The following is a 10,734-nucleotide window of genomic DNA, read 5'->3' on the forward strand; positions in this document are numbered from 1 at the left end:
GTGACTAAACTATGTATGTATAAATACGCTATTTTAGCCGTGCTTAATTTTAATGCAGACATCACATTATCACAGTTTTCCAGGCAAGTGTCATTCTATGTAAAATTCAGTAATAAAACAAAAAGTGAAACTTATGATTTAAGAAGTGGTGTAACAATGTTTGTGTCTCTAGTTCATTGTTGTTTGGGTCCTTGACGTGTACCCCTTAACAGGGCCTATTTTTTACTGTTCAACTAATGGGCTTGTCCCTGTAGTATTCATTATATTATACATATTTTTGTTTATTTTAGTATTTATACATGCATAGAGCGATTACAAAGCAATGTGTTTTTTATCAAATAAATCAGAAAGGAATTAAAATAACAATTCTCTATCATGATATTTTACACACATGTTCATTCATTTCCTATATAAATGTATACTTATAGGACTAAAATCCAAATACGATTCATAATTCATTTATATATCAAGGTTATAAAATGTATAGATCATTTATTTACATCATAGGAACTTGAGGAAAACATAGGGATAAAATCAAACATGACGAAAATCAATAATGATAATAATTTTTCTCCTATCAACAATGAACACTTGTACATAATTATATAATAGAAAAACATAGACCAAAACATAAATCAAAATATTTGACTGTAACTATTATATTGCTAAAAATATCGCAAGATTTGTCACGGGAAACAACACCAGTATAATCACAGCATGCGATTTACGAAACGGCAACAGAGTCTAGTGGAGTTTCTGGTGCAATGCAATAGCATCGGTCTGTAAAAAGAAATCACATATTGATGAATATTTGTTATAAAGACACATTGTTAGCGACAATTGCATTGTATATGTGTAATTTCGAAAAATGTGTCCTCATTTTAAGCATGAAATGTTTAATTCTGTAAAAAACATTAAAACAAACATTATTCGTCCCTTCAGGAACAAAAGGTTAACACCTGAACAACATTTTGTTATGATTATTTCATCAATACTATATTGAATATTTATTCTAATACATGATCGAAACAATCATCTAAACGGCGCTTTCTTGTACTAGACTCTGAAATTCAAGATGTGCCATTAAACAGTAGAAATAATTTAATGTATGCATTTTCATGAACTTCAGAGGCCGTTCATTGTTTCGATTTAAGGGACATTTCAAAATGCAATTATATAAAAAACATATTATTGAAAATGTTTTACATACATGAGTTGTTGTTTTCCGTTCCTCTGTGTTTCTGGAGCCATAGTCTTGTTGGACTTGACCTCTATTCGGCCTTTGCTAGAGGTAATGCCACGATACGAAATAAAACATTCCCTTAAATAAAATAACATTTCATTTGAGTTTTATTTTATAAAGATTAGAATTATACTTGTGCAAGCTGACTCTGCACTGCACATCGCCAAAGAGGTCAGGTTAAAAAATGTCACTTGTTTGTTTGGATTTCCTTATACGTGTGCTATTCCCGCCGATAAGTTGTTCTGCAACCTAAAAACAGAAACATAAAACATTAAACAGCTGATTGATTTTAAAAGATGTTGTTCATGTTTCATTTTGGTGGTACATGCAACGATCAATATGTTATTAAACCTGATTATGGTTACTATTTAATATTCTACAGCATGTTTGTAATATACTGTAAAAAAGTATTACCATTCTCTCAAACAGCTTATAGGTAGCCGGAGGGTTGACGCTTTATACATGATGAATCACAAGCCGGATGTCCACGGCAAACCACACACATTAGGTCCACAAATAAACACTTTGTGTTGGTACACTGTAAATGTTGACTGTCTACAACACCCATGCCCTTTTTGAATTAAAATATAACTTTGATGCATGTTTTTTCCCACTTTCCTTTTGTATTTACTTCTTCGGTCAAACCTTGTTCTGTCGGCTATTTATTATAGTATAGCATTGAAACATGTCATCGGGTTGCACACATGTTTTGATTATTCCCATGCAGTGGACATAAGCTTCCGGTCCGAAATATTTCATGCCATGTGTTCCCCTCTGCTGAGCATCCTAACTTTGCCATCTCTTTTCGTGGACTGATTTTGTGATTGACCAATTGATATGTTCTTCCGGTGTTTAATGCGTGACACGACTGTATAGATTTTTTTTCCAAACGCAAGAGGAACTGATGTTTTAAACTTGTCGGCAAATACAACATGATCATCCTGTGATGTTTTCTCTTCAGTTCTCTACAACTGTTTGAGTCAACCTTACTTTTATCTTTCGACTAAAGTACGCCTGGCAATTCCTGAGATACCCCATGACACACGGAGCACCAACGATTCTTGAATGGTGACCGTGACATTTGATCATTGCTTCATCGACAGATATGTATTGATGCACGTTGTATTAAGTCATGCTCCTTTCCCGTAAAACTTTCATAACAGGGGTCACTGTGGTTCCAATGTAACCTTGATGCGACCTTGTGATATTTGTCCGGTTGGTTTATTGTCTATTGCAGTGGTTTTCATGGCAACAGTGACAGCTATTTTTAAATGGATGTTCTGTTGATATATTGATATATTTGCAGTTACTATTGGTTTCCATGATAACTTTATAGCGATCACGTAATAGATATCCGGTTGGATTTATAAGAAAGTTATAGCATATATTTCAACAGTTTTAAAAGGAAGCGTTACTAGTGTTAAATGACCTTCAAAGGCAACGTCGCCTTTGAAATGGGTTGTGTTATGTTGATTACGTATTATGTTTATACAGGAAATACCGTTGCGTAGTTTTGCATACTTCTAGATTCAAGAACGCTATCAAAGTGGACTTAAGTGACTGATTTAGTAACATGAAATGTCTACCTTATCGAAGTTAACACACAAATATCACAGTAATACCACTGCGCAGTTTTGCTCATTTCTTGAATTTAACAGTGATACCACAGCGTTCTTCTGATACAAGAGGAAAAGCTTAAGCATGCTGTTTTATTAAAGCAAATTTACAAAAGCCAGACGCGAATAATGTTGAATGGCGATTTTTATAGAAATACCGTTGCTTATTTTTGCATGGTTATTATATTTGAAAGAAATACCGTAGTGTAGTAACTGTTTCTAAGACAAAGTACCATAGCGTATTAATGCTGTTTTAAAAATTTACAATCCTTCTTATTTCAATGAAAAACGTACCACAAATTTGTGGAAAATGTGCATTTTGCGGCTGTGGAACTGGACGTACCTACTTTTTCGGTACGTTTCAGTCGTCTACAGTATTCCTACAGTAAAACAGTAGCGGTAACCAGCACCCTTGAAAAATTGGTCTGCATTAGGCGGCTACGGTAGCGCGTCGATGTACGGTAGCGGTATTCGAAAGGATATCAAAATAAACCAGTATCATTTACTATTGGCATGAAAAGCGGACAATATATAGACAAAACACTTTATTTCAGTTTTATCTAATAATGGAATGATCCAAAGACCTGTTCACCTATATTATAAACTTTAAAATCAAGTACCGTTATATATTCTTTACCTTTTTCAGTATAATGGTTTTGTCAGCGAAAACCAAAATATTGCGTTCGGACTGTTCTCACAATATATTTACAGTTATTATAATCGAAAATTAATCATAACTGATACAAAGATCTAGAGCTTAATGTTAGTTTGTAAAACGACTCATCTGATACGCCTTATTTATACATACATGACTGTTTTAAAGCATGAAATAACTTTGAGAGTATCCCCTGCCTGTCGGTTGTTCGCTCTCAGTGTCCGTGTCCGTCATAATCCGTACAAGTCTAATAACAAGATAGTTGTCTCGTTATAACGAGATACTTAGTCGTTTTTACGAGATATTTATCTCGTTATTACGAGTTCAGTCACGTTTTGACGCTTTTGTTATTCAGCTTTCGTACTAATTTAAATAATCTTAAATGTCATATCTAACACAGGCTCACAGGAATCACAAGTTCCTTTTTGGTCATGATAATGAAATCATTATATCAAACTTACGTTTTTGAAACTCCCAAATGTCCTCCGTGATCTGATGCATGCATGCTCTGAATGATGTCATCTGTCTTCCCTTTCTTAACAACTTGCAAACGTTTTGATGAGCTGGTTTTCTTATAATACAACCCGTCATCAAAAATAAAAGGTTTGCACTTTCTACGAAAATTCCTCTTTTTGTTCTTGTCTTTTACAGAAACGGGATACTTCCCATTTTTTACAAACTCTACAACATCTGTGTAATCTTTCTCGTCCATGCTGCAAGGTTGGACTGACTGCTTACCACAGACCTTTATATATACACGCGTTTACGTAGAACTGCTTTCGGTGTCGCTGTCGTTTTCTTTGATGTTGAACGAGCGGCTTTTCTGAGGTAAATCAAAGGAACTATTTTTAGAAATGATGCAGTCTGCATAAAACATAAAAAACACCGCTCAGTGACATCATGGACTTTGATGTAAGTCATGGCACGAACAGTGACTGCTTAAATAGCTCCTCAAAGCCTTGCATTTTTAACACATTCGTTTTAAGCAATGCCTCCACGGTATGAACAAAGGCTATCTAACGTCAGATGAAGTAGAACAATGTTGTCTTTGAAGTTGAATCATATACAGCTACGTTAAAGCGACTTATGTATATTGTATTACATTGATGATAATTTAAATGAAATTCAAATGGAAGCAATTTTATATTTCATTTCAATAGATGTAGACACAGCAGCTTCTGCAGCAGTAACATGCAGCGGCTCCAGAAGCAAAAACAACAACAACAAATATAAAAGCCATAGAAACACGACAGTGACTTGAATTGATATAGATATGTTAGTAACAGGCTAAGTGGGGGGGGGGGGGTCAATATTTTACAGATAAAATCGGGGGGTCATTATTTTATAAGGGGAGTCAGTATTTTATAGAAAATGGTCATTATTTTATATAAAATAATGACCGGGGGGTCATTATTCTATGGGGGTCACTTTACAACGTTACACCGGCAAAGAGATCATTCATTTCTGTTGTGTGATTTTGTCATTCACCACAGAAATGGAATAAACTATCGACGAGTATCGTTGAATGCTGTTTCACAGTTTCCAGCATTTGCGGGTGGGGTAAGATTTTCACATCTCATGAAGATTTCAGGTCGATTGTTTTGCCAGTGTCATTATTTTGCATAATGATGGGACTTTATGGGCGAGTGATTGCTGAGGTCGGCTGTTAGTGGTCCATTGATAAGATACTGAAACGACAGTTCTGCTTTTCTTCTGACATTGCAGAATATATAAAAGAAGTTCGTTTTCGCGGTCACATGACCACCTGACTGTAGATAAACATCACGTGGTCTACTATCCTAATAAACTAAAGTTTACACGGCACCTTGTTATTGGACCGATTTGTATGCAGGTGACAGGATAAATAGTTATATCCGTACAACGACCTGAAGGATTTCATGGCCTTTCCATCATATGCTTTTGCATGTATCAAATAGTCAACAAGATCCTGGTACATCAGTTTAGGCCAGGCATTGTTTTTGTTCTTTTCCCACTTCAAGTCATCGGATGGCAGCCCTGTAATAAGTAATGCATACATAAATCCTCTTTTTGGAATAACATTTATTTGCAAAAGAGTTGGAAGTATTTATTATTACAACCGAGTGTATAAGTTAAAAGCCCAAGGCTATTTACAAAAAATTCTTACACCTGTCAAATCTCTTTGCAGTCAACAGGTCAACATTGCATGTACTCTAGCAAGTTTAACGGCTATTGTCATTGTTTATTTCAGTCAAGAAAGCATTTTATACAGCATTTTATAAATGTTTATTTAAAAACCAAAAAAGATTCTTACTTTAATTACACGAATAATCCTCTGAAATGATAAACATAATTTGTTAAACAAAGTCCGCCATTTTGTTTTTTTAGGGCAATACGACAGTATTTAATTGTCTTTTTACAGGCCAGTTACAACTATACGGTCTACTATTTATTACAATTACATTCAGAAAAAGTGTTCCAATAAAACAACTTACGTAGCTGCTTCTCGGAGGTCATTTTTGGTCTCAATTTTAAAAATCAAATGGCGTGTGAGCGTTCTTGCACACTATCAGGAACTTTCACTTCTGTAATGGCGGACGGTCACATGATAACAAAATGCGGCGGTCTAATTTAAGACATAAGAATCGTCTATATGAAAAGCTTCAGAAACCACCATGTTTACTTTCTTCTCCATACATTTGAATTTCCTACACAAATGAATGTTAACCTGATGCTGATTGGCTGAGATAAATCTCTGTGGGAAGCTTTCTGCCTGACCTTTCAATAGGCTGATAAGCCCAGGATGTAAAACACCTGGACTCATGAAGAGTGAACAAATTCTTGAACATGAGCAATAATAAACCTTTCAGCAATATACTTTCTGTTCATTTAAATATAAATGTATCAAAGAACAAAATAGATCATGATTGTATTTAGGAATAAAACAATAAAAAACAGTTACATGTATTATATTTATATAAATATATATATATATATATATATATATATATATATATATATATTATAGTTTGAAATGATTTTGACAGTATTCTAAATTAGTTATTAGTTATATATTAATATTAATTGTATTCATTAGAATGAAGATTAACTTATTCTGAACAAAACCTTTTTGAATTATGCCTGCTATTGCAGGAAAAACAGGAATTTAACTTTTGAATGTTTCCTAGCTACCAGGATAAACAAGGAATTTTGTTTTGTTGCTGAATTTTTGAGAATTTAACTAAATTCCTGACTTTCAGGATAGTTTGAATGTAGAATTCCTGGTGTTGACTGATAAATTCCTGGAGTATCTTGGAATTGTCCTGGTCCTTGTCTCTGGGTAACTAAAAAATCCTGGTGTGCCTGGAATACCAGGATACCTGCTCCAGGAATCATGAGATTCTCAGGAAATTCCCAGTGTAAACTTTATTATCAATGTGAGCCATAATATGGAGTCCGGGAATTTGCGTTACATCACAAACACTGTGGTGTCCTCTTTTTTAATATTTGCGTTTGTCAAATTTTATGCTGTATTAGGATAGAACAATATCTAAAGCAATTATATTTGAAATGGCATAACACTTCTAGCTTTAAATACAAAGTAATGTGGATTTTAAGTTTTATTGTTAGTAACACTGGACACCATATTACAAAGCATTCTTATGAAGTCCAGTTGATTGTTTTCACTTATTTAGACCACTTATATCAATCAATAGCTTTATTTGAATTGCTTTAAATACAGAATCATGTATTTAGTTAAATATTTAGCAGTTTGTTACCTAGTTGAAGATTGATGTAACAAGACACAAAGTGAGATGTAACTGGACACAATTTGTGTAACAGGACACCAAAAACTGCACAAATTGTGTAACAGGACACCAAAAACTGCACAAATTGTGTAACAGGACACCAAAATTGTGTCACTGGTGTGATAGCCCCGCAAAGTGATATTGTCATTGGTGTGATGTCGTGATGATATCACTGGTGTGACAATATTCACTTAGAGAAACTCAACACGGGAATTTCCGCTGTATATTGTATGTACATTATGCTGCTGTTAATCGAATGGTACATAGCTACGCAAGACATTTAAATACTAAAACAACACATAATACAGCAAATAGTATTACTTCAAAGTTTCATTATTGGCAGAATACGCGTTTGGCTCAAGCATGTGAGCAGACTTAGTATGCGAAATGTTGCACTCTATTATGTTAAATACAGTAATGAACTGGCTCAGTTTTCACATAGAAACTTCAACATTTATGAATTTCTTGTTACAAGGTGTAGTGTGATTAAAAATGTCTACAACATCACAGTTGTGTCCTTTCTCTAATTTAAAAACGTCTATAACATCACAGTTGTGTCCTTTCTCTAATTAACTTTTTTTTTTTTTTTAAACATCCTGGGATTTTCTTCACAGGAGCTGTGCATCTGAAAACGAAGAAAACTATGCATTAATTATTATACAAAATACAACCATGATAAAAACAAAACAAGAATACACTTTATTATGAGTGATATTATGTCTTTAAAAATGCCATAAAATCATAAATTAATAACACGGATCATGAATTTAAAAAGCTATATATATATTACATAAAAGTACATTATGCGAATATATGTAAATGTTATCACTACTTAAACATAATTATTGTCCATTCACCTACTCTTGACAGTAAAACAGAGTTGACAACTCTACATTTGTATCGGGTTTGTTGGGTTTGTCATTGTTCAAGTACATCGTTTTCTATATTTTTATTATATACTATAATTTTGTCAAACATTACGTAATAGTACCTGTAAATGTATAATACAATCTTCTGCCAGTCAGAATGATTTCAGGGCGATCAACCTTGCCAACAACATCACTTGTAAGGAGAGTATGACGGGTTTCACTCATAGACCACATGTTCTTCCTTGATTTCTTAAAAAATCGAACCCAAGGCCATTCATCAACCTGGAACAATGGAACATATTACAGGTATCTGAAAATGTGGTCACTGCCAGCATGTTGAGTCAATTTTGTTTTTGGCCAGACTGACTGCTGACCGTCATACGGTCACCGAGAAACATGTCAAGCTTTTCCACAAGGGGCTCAACATCAGCTTCTATAAATTAATTATTTTATATTATCACTTTCTGAATTTTGGAATGACAATAGGGGCAAGTGTGAGGTTTGGTGCACCCTAGAACCTGGTTTAAACCCCCAATGGAATTCTTTGGCACTGACTGTTCCAAGGCGGAAGCCCTATTGTCAACCCATTTTTGTTTGTGACATCGTTTTTACTTCAACTGTTTATTAACAAATTTTATAAAAACAATATGAAAACAATGTTAACAATGATAAACAGAAGCCAACAAGAATATATAAACAAAAAATGAAAATGGAAACAGAAATCAACACAAATCAACAAAACCATCCCCCAAAATATATACATGCATGTTTATATTGTCTTCTGGCAGGCACTAGACAATGTATATATATCCGAGAGGGTAGCCTATTGAAATCATGATCAAATGAACATGTAACAAATATATATAAACATGTGCAACAGTCTCAACATGAATGCCATCGTTCAGTCTACTTACAACTGCAGGAAGGAAACTGGCCCCATGTCTGACCAAGACATAATCTCCAACACGATATCTAAAGGAGTTTTAATTGAAATGTTAGTATGCTAGGAGTATAAAATATTTTTGTATAAAATATTTTTATATAAAAAAACAAGGTCATTGTCAAACATCGCCTAAAGACTAAAAATGTACCTTGGCTCAGGATTGGCTGCACAATCCCGCGGTACGTTATCCGTACAGTCCTCAATCTGGCATGGGCTCACTGGCGGTAGTTGGGTCGGGTTCACCATCTCCTGTGCTAACTCAGGGCTGTAAAATACAAACATATATTCAAGCTCAGTTAAATGTTTCTCATGTCAGAATGGAAACATGGTAAATCATATTCTTTTAATAAGGAAATTCAATAGCAATTTAAAAATGTACCGTGGGTCAGGCTGGAATCCACATCCCGCTGGGTCCCGCGGTATGTTATCTGTACAGTCCTCCAACTCATCCTGGCATGGGCTCACTGGCGGTAGTTGGGTTGGGTTCACCTTCTCATCCTGGCATGGGCTCACTGGCGGTAGTTGGGTTGGGTTCAACATCTCATCCTGACACGGGCTCACTGGGGGTAGTTGGGTTGGGTTCACCATCTCATCCTGGCATGGGCTCACTGGCGGTAGTTGGGTTGGGTTCACCTTCTCATCCTGGCATGGGCTCACTGGCGGTAGTTGGGTTGGGTTCACCTTCTCATCCTGGCATGGGCTCACTGGCGGTAGTTGGGTTGGGTTCAACATCTCATCCTGGCATGGGCTCACTGGCGGTAGTTGGGTTGGGTTCAACATCTCATCCTGGCATGGGCTCACTGGCGGTAGTTGGGTTGGGTTCACCTTCTCATCCTGGCATGGGCTCACTGGCGGTAGTTGGGTTGGGTTCAGCATCTCATCCTGACATGGGCTCACTGGCGATAGTTGGGTTGGGTTCACCATCTCATCCTGGCATGGACTCACTGGCGGTAGCTGGGTTGGGTTCACCTCATCCTGGCATGGGCTCACTGGCGGTAGTTGGGTCGGGTTCACCATCTCCTGTGCTAACTCAGGGCTGTAAAATACAAACATATATTCAAGCTCAGTTAAATGTTTCTCATGTCAGAATGGAAACATGGTAAATCATATTCTTTTAATAAGGAAATTCAATAGCAATTTAAAAATGTACCGTGGGTCAGGCTGGAATCCACATCCCGCTGGGTCCCGCGGTATGTTATCCGTACAGTCCTCCAACTCATTATGGCATGGGCTCACTGGCGGTAGTTCGGTTGGGTTCACCTTCTCATCCTGACATGGGCTCACTGGCGGTAGTTGGGTTGGGTTCACCATCTCATCCTGACACGGGCTCACTGGGGGTAGTTGGGTTGGGTTCACCATCTCATCCTGACACGGGCTCACTGGCGGTAGTTTGGTTGGGTTCACCTTCTCATCCTGACACGGGCTCACTGGGGGTAGTTGGGTTAGGTTCACCATCTCATCCTGACATGGGCTCACTGAAATAGGATGTGGGATTTTCACGTTCATATACATGTATATACGACATTTAATAATGTAGGCTATAAAATAAGTTTATTTAATGGTAGTTTTGAAATAGTAGACACCAGTATGAGACACTAAGTTACATCTGTTCAGAGTGAA

General features: G+C 36.1%; 1 protein-coding gene and 1 long non-coding RNA gene across 2 annotated transcripts; both read right to left on the reverse strand.

Moving 5' to 3' along the window:
* Window positions 1-7,734: 7,734 nt before the first annotated feature.
* Window positions 7,735-9,380, reverse strand: LOC128218178 (uncharacterized). The gene is made up of 3 exons (XR_008258333.1): window positions 9,263-9,380; window positions 8,294-8,453; window positions 7,735-7,927 (listed from the first exon to the last, which is right to left on the reverse strand). It is a non-coding gene; the product is annotated as an uncharacterized LOC128218178 (long non-coding RNA).
* A 67-nt stretch (window positions 9,381-9,447) lies between these two features.
* On the reverse strand, window positions 9,448-10,734 carry LOC128216304 (uncharacterized). The gene is made up of 2 exons (XM_052922870.1): window positions 10,265-10,734; window positions 9,448-10,150 (listed from the first exon to the last, which is right to left on the reverse strand). The coding sequence occupies exons 1-2, from the start codon at window positions 10,624-10,626 to the stop codon at window positions 9,448-9,450; spliced, it is 1,065 nt and encodes a 354-aa protein (XP_052778830.1). The 5' UTR covers window positions 10,627-10,734.

This window comes from Mya arenaria, chromosome 14 (genome assembly GCF_026914265.1).
Source record: "Mya arenaria isolate MELC-2E11 chromosome 14, ASM2691426v1".
NCBI classification, from domain to species: domain Eukaryota; kingdom Metazoa; phylum Mollusca; class Bivalvia; order Myida; family Myidae; genus Mya; species Mya arenaria.